Raw genomic sequence first — 20360 nt, 5'->3', positions numbered from 1 at the left:
ACATTTATAGGCATACATTGTGGAAGACATCCACCCTCCCCTTTCCCTGTCCCCTGAGTACGGCCATCCTAAGGCACTGACTAAGCCTGATAAAATGAAGCAAATCATGAAGAAGAAAAAACGAGTATACTCCCAGTCAGCTGTTTGTTACTAATGTTTTCTTAGGTTCATTTTTATTTTGTCCTTAAGACTTTTATCCATATATATTTTACTCTTTATTTGCTTTTGCGCACTGAAGACGGTCGACCGAAATATCTGCACATTTATCCTCCATTTTTCGTCACTGACTGGTTATAGCCTCTTTTTTCCTTCTTTACAATTTGCTTCTTTTTGTATGTTTATAATAAAATGTTCCTGTTAATAAAAACAAATGCTTAAATGAGCGAATGCCTAAAACACTCCTTGCGCGGCGCGTTCTGTTCGAGCAATTTTTAAAATATCGCCTTTAGTCTTGCTTTAGCTGTGAATGTGTAAAGTTGAGAATATTTAATTGCATTTGTTTGGATTTAATCATATTAGAAACTGAAGTCCGTATTAAAAAAGTATTTTCTGAACACGGTGAGTGAACATCATTAATTTTAAAACGAATATATGTTGCTATTTTGTATTCAGTTTGGTTTTGCTAAGAACAAAAAGCGAATTGTGGTGTATTTTGTTCTTGCTGATGAGAGTTGAAACGCGAATTGTGGTGTATTTTGTTCTTGCTGATGAGAGTTGAAATGCGAATTGTGGTTAATGACATTCCATCAATTTATGTTTGCCTTTTCATAGTGAAATAAATGGCTTTTTTTTTGTAAATATTTATATTGACAGAGTAGGCTATTCGGATAGGCCTACCTAAGAAACAAACTTACCCCCTCTAACCTTACCGAAGGTAAAATTCTAGTTAATTGACTTCTTGCTATCTCGGAAAGGGTTTAGGTTAGGAAAATGAAACTTTCAGGGATGGGTCTACAGGCTAAAGTATGTCCCGGGAAGGTATTTTAAAGTACCCACCTCCACTCCTTCTCCCTCTAAAGGGCCCTGAAATTTGCCTACATGACAGGTCTATACCTATTGAAATTTTGACAAAACAACATTTTACCTTAATTTTCAGTTACTAGTAGCTTTTTCTCTGCCTTTAGTTCTGAAAATGCAATTCCTGTTATTTGAGTAGAATTTTGAGCCTTATCAATGTTTTTTTTCTTCAAAATTTAGGAAATGTATTTGTATATCTTTAAAACCTTATAAAATGGAATTGAGCGAATATATGAAGCTAAAAACAATTTTGTTGTACTTCAATTAAGCAGAAGATCTATTTTGCAAGGTTTCACTTCTATAACACATATTTTTAAAGGTCATCAAAGGTGTCAAAAAAGTCATCAAAGGGAGAAGGAGTAGAGGTGGGTACTTTAAAATACCTTCCCGGGATATAATTTAGCCTATAGACCCATCCCTGAAAGTTTCATTTTCCTAACCTAAACCCTTTCCAAGATAGCATAGAATTTTACCATAAGCTCTATCTAAAATAGGCTAAGAAAAAGGTAGGCTATCGTGTTTGGGGGTCCGTTAAAATTGAATTTGTGAGTAAAGGGATTATTATATTTGTAAAGAGCATAAAAAAGGCAATTAGTGTATGTTCACTTGATTACTAAGTCATTTATGTGAACTGCTCAATATTTACCGTGGAAATAAACATGACAAACTGATGTATGAAAAACATCCTGCATTTTATAAAGTGAGAATTTCGTTGTTTTAATGTTTTCTTTTAGTTTTAATATATATCTTGGGTTATACATAGGACCATTAGAGGCGGGGTGCACTTGGGTTGATTTGATTATTATATTTAGAAAGAGCATAAAAAAGGAGCGGGTAGTGTTTTCACCTTGTCCCTTGGTCAGTTTTGGAATCCCGGACATATTTAATTATCCGGAGTGGGGGGGGGGGTTGCAAGTGAATTAAAAAAAAAATTCCCATGCTGACCAAAGGTCTGTGTAGTGCAGGTACAGACATCCTGATTCTCTGCCTTCGGCCGGGAGTGCAATGCGTGGGTTTGGGCGAGTTTTGGGTAAAATTAAAAAAATTGTTTTCAGCTTCATAACTTAGCTCAATTCCATTTTATAAGGTTTTTAAGAAATGCAAATACATTTCTTAAATTTTGAAAAAAAAGCATTGATATGGCTCAAAATTCTACTCAAATAACAGGAATTGCATTTTCAGAACTAAAGGCAGAGAAATAGCAACTAGTAACTGAAAATTAAGGTAAAATGTTGTTTTGTCCAAATTTCAATAGGTTTCATTTTCCTAACCTAAACCCTTTCCGAGATAGCTAGAAGTCAATCAACTAGAATTTTACCTTATTCATTGGTAGCCAATGTTCGGATCATAGAAAAGAATCCCTATGTCGCTTTGGATTCTCAGTTATTCAGCCAAGACTTTTTTCTAATGTTAAGAATAGATTTGCAGGTTTATAAAATCAGGATTGATCAAAGATGGGACTCAAAACAACTTCATTGGGCCTCATTTGACCCGTAGGTCTGTTTCTCAGCGTTTCACTTTTATAACGCGAAAATTATAAAAGGTTACCAAAGGTTAGTGCTCTTTGGAGGGGGAAGGGATTTAGTTAGGTACTTCAAAACACCTTCCCAGTGGATCATTAACACTCTGGATCCATTCCTGGGAGTTTCATTCACCTAACTCAACTACACCTCAGGATCAAATAATACCCATAAATTAGAATTCTACTAGGACTCAATCCCTTCTAAGGTGACTGACCTTTGATAAACTGAACGGACTTATGGTTAAATTTGTCAGTGCCTCCGATAATTCTGTAGCTAAAAGATGACTACCCCTCAATGCACTTTTTAACGTGCTTTCCAGATATACTGATCGCTACCACCGCAAAGTCCATTTTAAGCCCTTTTTTGTTCTTTTTGCTCGTAATACAGGAAATAAAAAGCATATCATTCAATCCTCTATTTAATTATATCTCAAGCTACTATAATGGCAGACTTCGCAATTACATCCCAGTTTCCTACCCAACAAGACCAGATATAGCCGTGTACCTTTTAGCTTGCTAATTTGTTGTTTTTCGAATCAGTTTTATTTGGCTTTGTGATACAACGGTTGGTGACAAGTAAGCAAAAAAAAAAAAAAATACAAACCCCACAATCAGCAAACCTTTGTATATAGCCTAGAGCTTTTTTGGCCCCACTAGGGGATGGAGTCGGGGAGTAATTGCAATGGTAGCGATTTATTATACTTGAAAGAGTACTTAATGAGGATGAATATGGTATTCTTTTAAGGTTCTACTCCTGTACAAATGAGGGCCAAGGAAAGCTTTTTGAGTCACTTCTCTTTGCTAAATCTTGATTTATAAGAATTTTAAGTTTCGGTGAAAGTGTGTCTTACATTCTGAAATAAAATTTAAATAAATTTGATTTATAAGTTGGGAATAGACCTAGGCTATTTACAAACCTTTGCTGATTCTTTGTTATCTTTTTACTTATTTTTCATTTATAGTTAGCTCATAATGCTAAATAATTCCAGTTAAAAAAATAAATAAATATATTTTTCAGGTCTCAAAGAAGATGGATTGCTGTGCCGCTAACAATTAAAAAACAACAACAAGAAACAAGAAGACAAAAATGACAACACATTTCGTGAAGTGGTGGAAAACCAAGTTTCTGAATGGGTATAAACATATGGCAGGTAAAATTATGCTTTTTAGTTTAGAGTGGCTAAATGATGGCTGAAAGCCCATATAGGTCTGTGGAGTCAGCCACCTCATCCCCAAGTCAAGTTTTTGGCAGTTCGTTCTAATCGTATATATGCCGTACATATAATTGGCGTCAATTAAAAGGGGAGCTATTTCGCCCCATAAGATGCCATCCCCCAGATTTGTAACATACACATTTTGGTGTTTCATTGAAAATAGCTCTTTTTGTCTCTCCATTGAAAAAACAGCAAAATTGCCGCCTTAGATTTTAATGATTTAATTCCCCCTATTTTCGTGAATTTATGCTACTGGCATTGTGCCACTTGACAATCCAACACCACGTAGCCTGTTTAGGGAACGTTCTGGAAGTAATTATCATTAATCGTAGTTTTTTATTTCATTGATTGTTAAATAGGGGATAAGAATATACTTAGCTCTTTTTGGACACGGTAAGCAAGAGGGGGTTCAAATATACAGTAGTCCCTTCTGCTCCTATAACAATAATAATGGGCCAAGTTACTGGTATGGCGTACTTTGGGAGGAAACATGCTCTTATAAATGATAAAACTTATCTAGAATAAACGTAAACAGAAATACTCTAAATGCGTTGAATAAAACCTAATTGGACAAGGAATCGAAATTATGTCAATATTTTGCGGTTGATACGATAATTTGAGACAAAAAGAGTATCAAGGATCTTACTAGCATGGGCTATCTCTTTTTTAAATGACCAATGCAGCTCGTGCGGCTGCGATCGTGCCGAGGAGGTGCCAACTTTCAGAAGTCACACACGGCGGCGGTCCATGATGTACCCCTGGTTACAATGTGGGTTGACACCTCGCATCGTTCCGCTTGCATGGATAAGACACGGATTGGTGGTGGTGGAGGGGGTGTCTTCAACCAGAATTTGTCAAATACGATCGGCTTTTTTAAGTAAGAATATTTTGTGCGTCTCAAAATTACCCTAAGAGTCTTTAATCATTTTAATGTATATTTGCATATGACAGCTTTAACACTAAATTTAATCTAACTTTTATTGCCTTTTGGGGGACAAGATATGGTAAATATGAAAAATTTCTTATTCAATATGTTTATACTTCCTGCCAACTTCACCCTCTACCAAAAATGCATTTCCAAAATTATAAATGATTATAAATGTTAGGTCATTTGAAATTTTGTGCACCTGGGGCAAGTGCCCCTTAAAACTGCCTCTGCTGGGCCTGGTACCTGTGATTGTGAATTAATAGTTTTGCAAAGTAAGTGTTTTCTTGCAGTGATACTACCTTCGGATATGGAGCTCCGACCCAGCGACACAGAAGAATTAATAAATCGTGATGACTGTGCCAGTATCACTGATAGTATCGTCAACTCTCAAATACCTTATTCAGTGTCCAGTGTAAAACTGAATCGTGACAACACGAATAGTAGCTTAAATGAGAATAAGATCGACAACGTTACTGCTCCTATCAAGAAGGAATTGAAATTCGAGGTAACATTCTGCTTATTTTATCTTATAGGGTCTTATATGTACTGGTGGATGCGTGATTTTGTAAGGGGACCCCAACCTTTTTTGCTTGACAAATTTATAAGTAAAATCGCCTAAAATTTAGCTGTAGCCATGCCCACCCTCTGTATGTGTATCAATGGATGTTGAAGTTATACTTCTGCATGGCTGGGGCTTCTAAAATATATAGTCCAGGAATATTATTTCCATCAATGCGAGAAAGATGGTATAAACTGTTTGTTTGGTTCGTGTTAACACATTTGGGGTGGTTTGGGTCGTTGATGCACAAAATTGACATTATGGATCTCTCGAGGCTGATTCTCAAATTTCTAAAAGTATGTTATCTGAGGAACTTGCCCATTCTTCTCTTGCAAAAAAATTCCCATCCAAATGAGTGTGCACTAGTGGATCCAGGGGGCGCGGGGGATGCCGACCTCAAATTTTTTTCTGGTGCCGTCATTCCTAGTTTTTTTTTCTGTTTTTCCCTCTTTGTTAATGGATTTGTCAATTTGGTTAATTATTTGCGGCCTTGTCACGTTACCCCCTCCAGATTTTGCCTTTTAGCGGCCTTGTCACATTGCCCCTGCCCAAGATTTTCCTATAAATCCACCCATGTCAGTATGTACCTGTAGAATGTAGTATATTTTTTGGAAGAAGATTAGTTGCATCGCATCGTCATGGTGGCGTGTCAGGTGTAGCAAATAAGGCTTGTTGGCAAAGTATTTAAATTTTTAAATGACTTATGTCGCTTATCGTTTTGTTATTACAATACCAAGGTATCCAATATCATTTTTAATTTGCCTCGTTGTAGCTTTCATTCGAATAGAAAATGTCCGGATGTAAACTTGTCCAGCCTTCCCTATATCACTTACTGGCTATAGTAATGTTGCGCAAAACGCCCTAATTTTAATTTCCTAGGAAAGCTGAAATTTTTCACGGCAGATTGAATGTTGCAGTTCAATTTCCTCTTAGAAGGCACGCGGAGAGGAATTTTTTTAGTATTTGCACAACCTGAAATAAGCAAATTGTTTGAAAAATGTACGGAAAAATAAAAATTGAGGGAAGGGACTGATGGCTGAAAGATCCGTGGCCTTCCCTGCTACTGCAAAATATGGCTAATGCTTCTTATTGGAATGTAAAGGAAACAAAAAAATTTTAGATTGAGGGGAATGGCTACCCCCACCTTGCCCATAAGTCTGCCTCTTACGGCAAATCTAATGGCCCTAATAAATACTTGTGATATTGCTCATAATAGACCTTATAAATAATATCAATTATAGATTATTAATATGCTAAATATAAAAACAATTTAATGATAATCAAATTATAATTGCTTCAATAATAATAAAGTTAAGGATGACGTTCGTAGTAAAAAAATAGCCCATAAAACGCGCTTTTTGATGGATTACAGCCTTACAGGACATCTTAGTCCTCCTCAAAGATCTGTTCTTATTATAAAATTAATTAGTAAGATGTACAATAAATCAATAATACAATGCCAATTAATATGTAATTTTAAAATACAAATATAATTAAAACGATTTGCCATAAACTAAATAAAAATCAATAAAATAAATTAAGCAAATGATAATGATCAATTTAACTTTAGTTAACTTAAATCCATTAATTTGAATCCAGAAAAAAACTATAAAATTCTGAACACTACTTTATATAATTTTAAAGTTCTCACTAATGTTATTTCCAAAATGACACCGAATTTTCAAATTTCAGGGAGGGTTCGGGGAAATAACAGCTAGTCCTGGTTAATATCAAAATCCATTTGTCAAAACACGTCAAGCACATATTTCAGGGTCTCTTAGCTCCCTACAAAATCGATCTAATTCCTTTTTAAATCGCATTTTCATTGTGGAATTCTTCTTTTAGTGGGTGAAAATTTTGTATTGAACCGACTTTGTCGGCGTTCCGTTAATTGTCCAGAAACAACAGCGAATTTGATTCTAATGCCAAAACCTGGAAGCATTGTATAAAAAGAATAATTTGTTCAAGGAAGTGCAAATAATAAAAACGAGTCAAGACTATGCTTTTAAGGAATGGATACCGCTGGACTTTATTAGTGATACAACAAGATTAATTGTTTTTTTTTTATCATTTGCTGCTTGGCCGGCTTAACCAAAGTATATTGTGCACACATTTCATGGAGTGGTGTAAACTCACCGAAATATAAGGGGTGACGATAGGATAAAGGATAAAGATCCTCTTGAGGCACTGTTGGCGCATAGGGCGTCGAGTCGACGTTTCAGTTGCTGATGGTTTTTCACTGGAACAAGTAGCAAGCTTGTCGCCCAACCTTGCTGCATCTGGGATTGAACTCGGGTGCTCCGTATTGCCAAGCAGAGCATCAATGCACTGTGCTACAACATGTTAAGGGGTGATGTCAGAAATGTATTTTTCAAAATCAATAAGGGGTGTAAATTTTTTCCAGTAAAAATACCTTAAAAACAGATTTTAATGAAAAAATCCAATTTGTTTCTGAAAACAGGGAGGAATACTCCTCCCCCAATCTAGATAAACTAGACAAAGATAAAGGTTTGGAGTTAGATAAACTATTGGCCCTTATTGATTGTGGTTGGCCAGATTGGAGTCTGCCCCATAAAATTCAATGGCTTTGTCCGTTTTTGTTTCATTTCTTGGCGGGGGAGGGGGCAATAACAGAAGTAATAAAAGAGTAAAATAGGTTTGCATGCAAACATCGACAGCATAAAAGTAAAACCAAAAATGCTACGATTCATATTTTTGACAGAGGTGGACCTGGTTATGTACACAAAAAAAGTGAATTATATGAAATAGAAACGATAGTAGAAATCGTGAGACTTTTGTTTGGGTGGGGGGGTCAAGGGCTCGAAGACCCCCCCCCCCCCCCCGCTGGCTGACAAGTTTGGATGAACCCATCTATCTACATCTTCTATGTTGATAATTGAAAACAACCGTTTGCTAAGTTGTTCTCAAAGGGAAGTTCAGAAAGTAAATATAGACAAGAAAGATCGAAATATGATAAAATATGCATCGGTCTGCTAATAATTCCTTTGAGACCAGATTGGCAAACAGTTTTAGCAATTATCTTAGAAGTCTAAAATTCAGATATACCCTTTTGGCGTGACAGCCTATCGTCAATTCTTTTCATGAAAAATTATCTTCAAATTTAAATATATATATAATTCAATCAAGGAAGCGTAGTTTTTGGTTCTCTATAAATTTTGCTCCTAGTTATGGCTCTTAATTATGCAACAAAATTATTTTTAAAAAACGAAAAAAATGTATTCTTCACATTCAAATGTACATCATTCAATCAATGACGCGTAGTTTTGATTCCCTGTTAATTTGTTGCAAAAAAAAAACGGATTTATTTCCCTTAAAACACAAAATAGTTTTTAATAGAACTTTACACTGTGAACTCCAGTTTTAAATTTAATAAGCTAAACACCTGGTCTTTTTCTTCAAGCTCATTGTCTTCATCATATTCGACAAAACTGAAAGTGAGAGCCTGTAATCGACACCCCTTACACTACCCATTATCTGATGCCAGCTGAAAGTTCCCTTTTTTGTTGATAAAAATCTTCCAACTTTTTTTAAACATAGCAATCCTGATTAGTTTTTCTCCTTATTAATTAAAAGAAAAAAATCCACAAAATAAATTTTTCAAAGAAAAGTAAAGACCTAGATTAAACCAAAAATGATCAGAAATGAAGTCAAATAATTTTCCAAGAATAAAACTACCACAAATGACTCAATAAATAAAAGAAACCCAAAACGATCAAAAGTTGTAACAATAACCAAATCAAACTCAATACGAGTTTGGCTGATGCCCCAACCCCCTTGCCTTCTGAAGACAAGAACATAATTTGCACTTTACTAAAAAATCTTTTAAATGTCTCCACTTTTTTTAACTTTAATAAATAAACTTAGGATTTTAAGGAATAAATAGCAATATAGGTATATTAAACTGTCAATCTACATTCATTTGTTGTTTTCTTCTATTCATTGGCTATCCTAGTTGAATCTCGTATTGAGCTGCACTTTGAATCCTGAAAATCAATGAACAAGTTCGGTAACGAACTTCGGTAATCAATTGCTTAAGTTCGGTAACGAATTCCGATCGTATGGTGATTCTCGAAGACAACTAAACCTTCAATAGAAAGTACACGTGCTTAAATTGCTTGGTACCATTTACTTTTAGCTTTTTTGCGGATTTTTCACCCATGGTACGGTTCTCTTTTTTTAGTTTGAGCCTTGTACTACCAATAACTAGGTAACTACCAGTTCAAACAACCAGATTTCATTTTCATGGTTCTTGGGGCTTTAAGTGAGTATGAAGTGAACTTGTCAGTGAAATAAAAGCCGTTTTCTATTTCTCTGAGAAATTTTCAAATGGATCAGATTGTGCATGCCCATTAGCAATATTCAGGGGGAAATATCTTAAAACTGACAACCATCTGAGAATTGGTATATTAACATATTTTTTTTTGTAAAATATTCGGTCTAGATAGTTCATGACTTTGGGGTAATTCATCTCACCCTCCCAAAACCCTTAATACATTTTTCTTAAATCCTGTTAACTGAAATTAGACGCCTAACAACCAAAAAAAAAACCCTTCAAAATAAAGTTTGACAGTTGGAGAAGGGTGAATGAATATCAATTCCAATTCATAAACGTTCCGACGAAATCCGTATGCAGCGATTGTGTAATTAAATAGCCATCTTGCAGGTAAATAACCTTTCTATCTTGGCTCCGAACAGGCCGCTCTCTAGTCGATCTCGGAGGATTGTTGTTCTACTGCGTCCGAGAGATCTTAGTTGAGAGGTATTTTGTCGCTGACCGCGCTTGGGGAGAGTTATGTCTAAGTCTGTCCCTCTAAAGATTACCCCTGTAGCAATTTCTGCGGGCTTTGGTGCTCCAGTATATAAATTTTTGGTGCTGGTTAATTAAACGAAACACTCAAGAATTACGCTTAGGTTAGATCTCAGGAAACCGGATTCATAGCAGTAAAGAGAAGTGACGGGTAATAGAATGCATTAAACCTTGGGGTACTCTTCAAATACTTTACCCCCCCCCCAATGTGCAAATATACAGTCCAAATTATATTAATACATAAACTAAAGGTTATACGAAGGTTGTATTTCATTAGGATTAACCTAACTTCACTTCGTGGGTGTGTTTTGTTTAATTAACAAGTACAACATTTTTTCTTTTCATTTAGCCAACGTAGTAAATTGAAGTTGAGTTAGGTTTTTTTCTTTACGTTTAATGACCGATCTAGTGGCACTTAATAGGGAAGATAACTGTTCGATACACGATTTGGGGAGAGTTCATTCCCCCTTGCTCCATAAAAGAATAGCAAAATGTGTTTTATTTTAATGGGAAAATCAAGCCATTCTTTTGTTTTAAATTCCTGATCACACTCGTAATGTTGTAATCAAAGTTGATTGTAAAAAGGTAATACAATTTCTTCAGCTGAATATATTAAAATTAGTGAATAGTGCGTGATAAGAAGTCATTTTTGAAAATTGAAATATGTATTGACCCAAGCAAAGGTGTGAATACTTTGGCTGTCGTGTATATTTATTCGAAACATTAAATGTTCACGTAAGCCTGTGTTGCATTCTTGGGCATGTGCTTCCTTTTTAGGAAACCCAATGGGTATATTTTAGGCACCGTTTCCAAGCTCAGATCTTATCGTTCTCGGCTTAAGGTATTGGGCACTCAAGTTTTGGATACACAAATAATCCGATTTATGTGTAATATAATTGGAACGGATATGCAAGCCTTTTCCCTAAAAATTATCTGCGAAAGAATGGCTCTGAGTTAATGATCACTAAGTGTAAGTTTGTAAATATAGAAGTACATAATTTTAGTCAGGCATGTACGTAAACATTTGTTCCGAGGAATAGACTATGTCTGCCGGTTTTGGGGGTCATGGGCAACATATAAATTTGGACAAAAATATAAGATGTTTCTTGTAGTTGGTCTCCCTCCCCACCATTCACATGAGCTGCTCCCCTCCAAATACAATCTTTTGCACAGATTTACTCACAGGGCAGTGAAGGGTCTGCATATCTTGTATTGTCAGGGTTCGATGCATGAACTTAGGGGGGGTTCTTCTCTTCTTATAGCTCAAAGTTTTTCCTTTAGTTTTCATGTAATTTGGCTTTTTGACTATTTTTTATTCTTCTCTCCCCCTGCCTCCAAATAAATATATTTGTATATTTTTGGTGTGAGGCTTCAGAACTGAATTTTAGTAACCAAATTTCGTGTATTTTTCCTCGTGACTCTGTGTTCCTGATTTAGAGATAATCCCTCTCTGGGCGCAGATGACGTTGGTTTTATTTGCGTTATGTGACGTAGCAACGGTTTCACTTCAGGCTGACAATTTTTAAAGAAAATCCCTCATATTTTGTTTTAATACATATTCTTTTTTACTTTTGACACGTATCTTGCAGTTGTATTTTCAGTTTATAAAACAGTAAATTGTATGTGGAATTTTGTAAGAAAAGGGATTCTATTGTCATTTAGACCGCTAAAAATTTCGAAAAGGTCCATCATCTTTCCGACGTGTCTAGGGTTATCTTATATTAAGTTACTTGGACCTTCATGTCTCAAATTTCAACGATTTTATAAGGATTTTACTGGGAAACATGATTTGACTCAGAAAAGTTTCTTTGTGCCTCTGGTCAGAGGTATTCAGAGGGGCCCTTGTCTTTTCCAGAACTTCAAGAATTCTATTTGTTTATCAGTTGTCTACGTTTTTCCTCGAATTGTAGTTCCCCTATTCTTTAAACTAATTAAAAAAATATCCTCAAAATAAGTTTAAAAAAAAAATAAAGAACTTCATTAAACCAAAAAGGAGCAAAAGTAGGATGAAATAATCAACCAAGTGTAGAACTACCACAAATAAGCATCCATAAATAAATGAAACCCAAAACGAACAGAAATTATAATAAATAACCGAGTCAGACTCAAGACGAGCAGAAATTAGCATGAGTAGGGCTTAAAACCCCTATGCCTTCCCAAGTACAGAACATAATTTGCACTTTACTGAAAAGTAAATACAAATGAATGTGCATTGTCAGTTATTGTACATCTGCTGATGTTTATTCCTTAAAATGATAATATTTGATTTATTAGTTATAAAAGTAAAAACATTTTAAGTTTAAGTTTTTTCACTAAAGTGCAAATTATATTCTGACCTTGGGAAGGCATAGGGGTTTTGAGCCCTACCCATATTATTCTGCTCGCCTTGAGTTTGACTCGGTTATTTATTATAATTTCTGTTCGTTTTTGGGTTTCATTTATTTATGGATGTCGATTTATGGTAGTTCTACGCTTGGTTGATAACTGCATTCTATTTTTGCTCATTTTTGGTTTAATTTCGAAGATAGTTTTTTAAAACTTAATTTTTGTTCGTTATATATTGACATAGTCTTTTTCGGGGAAAAAGAAAATAATAGCTTAAAAATCGTATACGTCCGTATCGTATCGTGTAGTTGACCTGAAAAATGAAACTTAATATTACTTGCAAAAATTCTATCTATGCGTTTTGACAGAATCGATACGCGTACATTCTTTTCATTTAGTTAAATTTTAAGAGCAGAAGTAGTCACTGAAAGCTTGAACATAATACCCTCAGTTGTTCTTGGGATATTGCTGAGATGTCTTATTGACAACCAGCATGCACACAATACGTTTTAAGGCAACATTTTGTTTTGAAACATAATTTGCAAATTGCCTAACTGGGGGGGGGGGACCTATACAATTCCACAAGAGAAACAGCTACAAGACCGTTCAGCTATGCTGAAAAAAATTGCTATCTGAAAATTTTGATTGGAAGTGTTTGGAAAATTACGAGCTAAAGAGGAGGGCTGATTGCCCTCCAATTACTTTTGACTCTTAAAAAGGGCATCAGAACTTTTAATTTTTAATCAAATTAGCTCCTTTAAAATATCAATGATATTACTAGCTATGATAGAGCAGTGCTGCTTGATATTGTGCTTATGTGCGCTTTTAATACCAACATATGTATAGTTTTTTTTTTGTTTAATTGAAACTCCCCCTAAACGTTTGAACTTAATGCCATTAGTTATAGCAACCGTAGAAGTAGTATTAAAAGTATACAAATATTGTCTTCTGGCTAGTTCAAAATTCGTCCCAACTTATCCTTAAAGTTCTAACTAAATAATGTAGGCCGCTACTGTGATATTGTTCCGTCACCCTTTTGACAATTTACATGATCATAGTTCGTTCTGATTTAGTTGAATGTCCGTGTGAATATTCCTTGAAAGCTTCAGCTTCATACCCTTAGCTTGTGTAGTAGCACTAGTAGCCTTAGTAGCAGTATGCACAAATACCACATAGTACTAAACCTAGGTGGGCATAGTTTGCTTCGATTTAGTTCTATACAATATCAATATTGTCCAAATTCTTCGCCTTCGTACCCTTAAGTTTATTAGCAGTAGCACCAGTAGTTATAGCAGTAGTAATAGTAGCAGCAGGGGTAGAGTTAATAATAGTAGTCTTAGTTTAGTAAAAATAGGTGTAGCAGTAGTAGTTGTTATAGGAGTAGAAGTAGTAGTATTATGATGCAAATATGATCTTTTGGTTAGTTCAACATCCCACACAACAAGCCTTGTGACAACATTTTGACAACCTGCATACGGATGGTAGGTTGTCTTCCGTACAACAGACATTTTGGAAATATTCTCTGAAAATTTCACCTTCATACCCTTTGGTATAGTTGTAATAGTAGTCACAGCAGTAGTATTATTGCTCAACTTAATACAATTAGCCATTGCCCTGATATTATCGATATGCCCTTTTGATAATCTGTGTATTCATATACTTCTTGAAATTTTCATCTTAATGCTCTTAACCTTACAAGTAGTTGCGATAGATATAGTAGTCGGAGCAATAGTAGTAGTAGTAGAATTAGTGAGTGTGGTAATAGTGTCAGTTGTAATGTGCACATATTGCCTTTTGGCCAATTGATCTTCCCCTTCAAGTATTCTCTGAGAGTTCCAGCTTAATACACAAATCAATTCTTTAGATAAGCTATTTTGACAGTCTAGATGTACATGGTATCTTTAATTAGTTCGAATTTGCCATTAATATTCTCCCGAATTTTACCTTCGTAGACTTAGCTTTAACAGTACTATTATCATAGTAGTTTGTGTGGTAGTAGAAGTAGTTTCAGTGTTAATGTAGTATTAGTAGTACTAGCAGTAGTTGCAGCAACATTAATAGCGGTAGTAGGATGTGTATGTTGCCTAATGTCAGTTGAACATCACTATCAAGATGCCCGGGATGTGCGCTTTCGACCTCTCTTTGACACCTCTTTCATCTTAATACTCTAAGCGTTGCAAGTTGTTGGCTGCAAGTGAAATAGTAGTAGCAGTAGTAGTATTAGTAAAAGTAGCAGTGGTAATTAGTGTTAGTAGTTATTAGTAGTTAGTAGTGAAAAGTTGGCTAACTTACAGCCCTTCCCTTGAGGCCTCGTTGGGGGGGGGGTTAACATCCCCAAACGCATGATTACTGAACCTTCCAACAATGCTGAAAAATTTGATGTCTCAAAACTGGATGTTTGTTTGGGAAATGATGGGCGTGGGGGTGCTCTCAAATAAGTGTGACCCTTAAAAAGAGCACTATACCTTCCAATTTATATCAGGAATTTTATACGACTGCTCATTCTGTAAAAAACCTTATATGCCCCAAGGGCACAATTTAAAGCCATTGCATCAGGGCTCTTGTAGGTGGGAATCGTGTCAACCCTGGAGGCACTGTTAAATGTTTTTGAACTACTTTAAACGAAATAGCCGTCGCACGATTTCAATCATATGTGATTGAAGATTTCAAAATAATTAGATTAAAATAATTAATAATAAGGAAATAATTTTGTTAATAAATGCAGGTTTTGTTAAAATTTAGTTTGAAAATTTTGTGGGAAACATGGGGGAGGGGCAATAATCAATATTTTGCACGGGGTACTAAAGAGGCCAGAACAGAACTCAGAAGGCAGGGATCTTCTTACCTTCCCTGAGGTAATATCCATGAGAAGTGACTTGACATCTTGTCACTCGAAAGCTTTTGTTTTGTACTGGCTTGAAATTTCATACAGAAGAACCAATAAGATTTAATTTTTCGTTAATTTGTTGGCTTAGAACAGGCACGTACGCAGGAATTTTTTCCGGGGGGGGGAAACCTTCAAAACAGCAGATATAAAGTAGCACTTTTTTTTATTTAGTAACTAAATAAATGCAAAAGCACGTATATCGGAAAATACAGATTAACTTTAATCTGTAGTATTGTAGCGGATGGGGGGAAGAAGACTGAAACCTCAAAAGTACGTTTTAGGCTCAGGTTATGTTCATAGCGATTTAGAACCCGTGATTAATGTATTATATCCCACTGAAAGCAAAATTTTTAGGGTTAACAGTGCAATATGGGTGCTGTGGGGGGTAGTTCTTCTATTGCGAAAACTTCGATTTTAATGAAAAATGATAGTTTCCAAAGTTGATCCATTAAAAGCTGTACTTTATCCTGAAAAGGGGGGATAAACGCCCTAATATTAAGGATAGTTCTATTTTGTTGTGGAAAGCAAACTTTCTTTACGAAAACAAGAGCTAAGAGCTCATATGGCACTTGTGACGAGGCGAGAAGAGCTAAGAGCCAAGAGATCATATGGTATGAGCTCTAACAAAATTCTATGAATCAATAGATTGATTTAAAAAGGAAAATAAGAGGCTTAATGTCGGTCAGGATTTAAAATAAGAGCTCTGAGTCACGATGTCCTTCTAAATATCAAAATTCATTAAGATCCGATCACCCACTCGTAAGTTATAATACCTAATTTTTTCTAATTTTTCCTCTCCCTTTAGCCCCCCAGATGGTCGAATCTGGGAAAACGACTTTATCAAGTCAAATTGTGCAGCTCCCTGACACGCCTACCAATTTTCATCGTCCTAGCACGCCCAGAAGCACCAAACTCGCCAAATCACTGAACCCCTCCCCCCAACTCCCCCAAAGAGAGCGAATCCAGTACGATTCTGATATCACGTATCAAGGACATTTGTTTATTCTATCCACCAAGCTTCATCCCGATTCCTCCACTCCAAGTGTTTTTCCAAGGTTTTCCCCTCCAATTCCCCCCAATGTCAAAAGATCTGGTCGGGATTTGAAATAAGAGCTCTGAGACATGAATTCCTTCTAAATATCAAATTTCATTAAGATCCGATCATCTATTCGTAAGATAAATTACCCCAATTTTCACGTTTTCCAAAAATTCCGGTTTCCCCCTCCAACTCCCCCCAATGTCACAGGATCTGGTCGGAATTTAAAATTAGAACTTTAAGGCACAAGATCCTTCTAAATATCAAATTTCATTAAGATCTGGTGACCCTTTCGTAAGTTACAAATACCTCAATTTTCAAAATTACCCCCCCCCCAATTCCACCAAAGAGAGCAGATCCGGTCCGGTTATGTCAGTCACGTATCTTAGACAGGTTTCTATTCTTCCCATCCAGTTTCATCCTGATCTCACCGCTTTAAGTATTTTCTAAGATTTCCGGTTCCCCCAACTGCCCCCCCCCCAATTACGCTTGATCCGGTTGAGATTTAAAATAAGAGATCAGAGTTACGAGGTCCTTCTAAATATGAAGTTTCATGAAGATCCGATTCACGAAGATCGTTTATTTTTCCCACCAAGTTTCATCCCGATCCCTCCACTCTAAGTGTTATCCAAGATTTTAGGTTTCCCCCCCCCCTCCAACTCCCCCCAATGTCATCAGATCCGATCGGGATTTGAGCTCTGAGACACAATATCCTTCCAAACATCAAATTTCATTAAGATCCCATCACCCGCTCATAAGTTAAAAATACTTCATTTTTTCTATTTTTTACGAATTAACCGGCCCCCACTCCCCTCCGGATGGTCAAATTGGGAAAACGACCATTTCTAATTTAAGCTGGTCCGGTCCCTGATACGCCTGCCAAATTTCATCGTCCTAGCTTACCTGGAAGTGCCTAAAGTAGCAAAACCGGGACCGACAGACAGACCGACAGAATTGGCGATTGCTATATGTCACTTGGTTAATACCAAGTGCCATAAAAACAGTACAATCGCTAATTACTTCAAAGAGGGTGAAAAGTTAGACAGAAACTGGGTTAATAATCAGGCAGTGACTTGACCGAATAATTGCATGCTGTAAAATCCCAAAAAAAGGCTTCACACATGTATCTAGATTCCTAATAAATGTCCTACTTTTGCCAGACATCCCAAGAAACCATGGGGAAATTAAACATTTCACAAAATCTCGGACAAATTCTCACACATAAACCAATAGAGTTAAAGTTCCCATTTTCATTTTGACTAATTTTCCCACCCCCGAAACGCGAGGCATCCTTTCGAAATATATTCTTACGTTCAAGGATGGTTGTGCATAGTCGCAATTTTGTAGGACTGTCAGAGAATTTTTATGGGGGGAGGGGTGCGCACAAAAAGTGGAGTTATCCATTTTTTTTTCTAATTCCCTGAACTGAGGGGACGTTCCGACCAATCTTGGGGGAGGAATAAATCCGTGTACAACTAGTGTTGTTTAGCTCCCTTCATGTTTACGATCAAGATGTAGATGTCAGGGCCGTATCCAGGATTTTTGTTCGGGTGTGGTAGTATTTACAAAATTAAAAATAAAAAACTTTTTTGTTTATGTGCATTTGTGTTACGTTTTCACGAGTCGGACTAACACTTTGAGGGAGGGTGGTTCCAAACCATAACCTCCCCTGTGGATAATGTCTTGGTGGCTATATCGGTTTATCTCTTCTATGGACTTCGGGAAATTTGAGGGAGCAAAAAGGAATGCATTTCTGTGGAGAGGAAATGTTTCACCTTTGCTAGGAAAGGTCACTACGAAGAGAAATGGTGTGCTGGTTCTCCCATGGGACCTTCCCCTTCTTCCCTGCGTACACACGCTTCCCTGAATGTCCACTCGTATGATCTACAGCCAGTTTCGTAAAGAATAAGATTGTCTTAGTGGGGCGTTTGAAGGCCTGGGTCACAAATCATTCAACTAGATAAGTTAGCCAACTTCTATTTCTCCCCTTGACAATGAAATTTGTCGCAATCTAGAGATCCTGTAGCGGACTACATTGTTAATATTTGAGCTTCTTAAACTGTCATCATATTAGGACGCAATGCCATGTCCGGAATTTTCGTTCGGGGGGAGGGGTTTACACAAATAAAATTACAAAACGAAACAAAAAATTGTTTATGCATATTTTGTTGTTTTTTCATGAGATCTAACAAAAATTTCAGAAGGGGGGAGGGATCAAACCCAGGATCCGGCCATGTTGGGACATGTGCAAACTATTTTCAAGTTAAAACATTAGTATGTTTAGATTTCCCATGATCATTTTCAAATTATTTTGAATTATCACATTTTTGAATGTAATGAATTCAAGTGTTTTTCTTTTATATCGAAAAATTCATGGATTTGTTAGGATCTTGAATAATGCGTTAAACAATGGTCCATAGTAACCAAAAATTAAAAATGCGTTAATTAAAAATTAAAAAAACATGTTATTGATAACAAATTGTCTTTTACAGCTTATTCATGAATGGTAACTTATATCCAGGGCCGTATCCAGGATTTTTTTCGGGGAGGGTTTTACAGAAGGATTTTTTTTTGTGGGGTACAAAAATTTTATAAAATTTGTTTATATCTATTTTTGCTACACCTTTACGAGTAAGACAAACATTTTGGCGGAAAGGTCAAACCCCCTACCCCCTCCCCACCAAAGACGGCCTTGTGTATATCGATTAGTTTTAATAGTAAAATGTTATCTTGAAAAGAAATTTCAGGAAAAAAGTCTTTAATCCCTTATAAGGCTTTGAAATTTCTGTTTATATCCTGAAGAGGTAGAATATTGTCGCATACAATTTCTATTCGGGTTCGGATTTTCCCACACTGTACCTTAAGATCTTAGGATACACTGTACCTTAAGGGATCTTATGGATGCACACACGAAATTCGACCCGTGTTCCTTGCCCCTCAGAAATCTTAATTTTATTATTGTTTCCAATAGTTTCTTCTATATCCCCCTATAACTTACAGTTTTCGTTTCTTATTTCCAAGCCCCCCCCCCCTCCATGCACGCCTGGAGTGGCTCAGTTGTAAATTCAAGCAAAATTGAAAATTTTTTTGGTCGGTATCTAAAGCAGAGTTGTAGGGAAAATTTTATTCTTGGTTGTGTCTCAATCCTCTAAGGAAACATTTTTAGACCTAATTTTTCATGGTGAATGATTCTTTTGGCTTATCTTGGGACCCTCTTGTTTATGGTTATTTCGTGCTTGATATTACTAGATATATCATTTTGATGTTAGGTATCAAACAACACGCTGTCCGAGTCTTACGCATAAATAGCAGTACCCTAAAAGGCTTTCTTTTCAGGAATTTGAATGTGATGTGTCGGTTGGCACTCAAGAGAATGGTGACAGACAGGAATTCTCCTTCACACTTTATGACCTCGAAGGGCGAGGAAAAGTTACTAAAGATGTAAGTTTGTTTGTTTTTGGTCTCAAAGCAATCTCTCTGAAACTGTATTCAACATTTGCCTCAATTATACACAAGACTACGGTTAACAGGGAAATCTGACTATAAAATCGTTCCGGATCTTCACATAAATTAGCTACGAAGAAAGTGAATATTTCACTTGATGCCTTTATAATACTCTTTCCAATTCGATAATTGCTTTAGGGGCAAATTCTATTTTGAGTCCTTAATGGGGCTCAAAACACCCCATATTAACCTAAAATTAACAATCTGTTTCTAAAAAAAACTGTCTAGTAAGAAATAAAGTTAAAATATTAGGGAAAACGTTGCCTTATTTTTCCTATTTTTCGTGATTTATTCTTTTCTTCCATGTTAAAAGTATGGCACAACTACAGTTAACAGTGAAATCTGACCATAAAATCGTTCCAGATCTTCACATAAATTAGCTACGAAAATTTCCCAGGAAAATATTAGAGATGTTGCCATATTTCCCTTTTTTTCGTGATTTATTCTTTTCTTCCATGTTAAAATTATGGCCCAAATACGGTTAACAGTGAAATCTGACTATAAAATCGATCCAGATCTTCACATAAATTACCTACGAAG

General features: G+C 36.0%; 1 protein-coding gene across 1 annotated transcript; it reads left to right on the top strand.

The window, feature by feature from the left end:
- The first annotated feature begins 445 nt into the window (after window positions 1-445).
- LOC136033948 (uncharacterized) lies at window positions 446-19871 on the top strand. Its single transcript, XM_065714970.1, has 4 exons — window positions 446-558; window positions 3558-3690; window positions 4972-5186; window positions 19653-19871. Exons 2-4 carry the CDS (start codon window positions 3627-3629, stop codon window positions 19854-19856), a joined length of 483 nt encoding a protein of 160 aa, XP_065571042.1. The 5' UTR covers window positions 446-558; window positions 3558-3626; the 3' UTR covers window positions 19857-19871.
- The last annotated feature ends 489 nt before the right edge of the window (window positions 19872-20360 follow it).

Source organism: Artemia franciscana, chromosome 12, assembly GCF_032884065.1.
Source record: "Artemia franciscana chromosome 12, ASM3288406v1, whole genome shotgun sequence".
NCBI lineage: Eukaryota > Metazoa > Arthropoda > Branchiopoda > Anostraca > Artemiidae > Artemia > Artemia franciscana.
The sequence above is the reverse complement of the archived record's forward strand: the minus strand, read 5'-3'. Positions and strand labels throughout refer to the sequence as shown.

Coding starts and splice junctions, on each gene's coding strand:
- LOC136033948 (XM_065714970.1), top strand. CDS start 3,627: ATGACAACACATTTCGTGAAGTGGTGGAAAACCAAGTTTCTGAATGGG. Junction 3,691..4,971: donor TGGGTATAAACATATGGCAG/GTAAAATTATGC, acceptor GTTTTCTTGCAG/TGATACTACCTTCGGATATG. Junction 5,187..19,652: donor AGAAGGAATTGAAATTCGAG/GTAACATTCTGC, acceptor CTTTCTTTTCAG/GAATTTGAATGTGATGTGTC.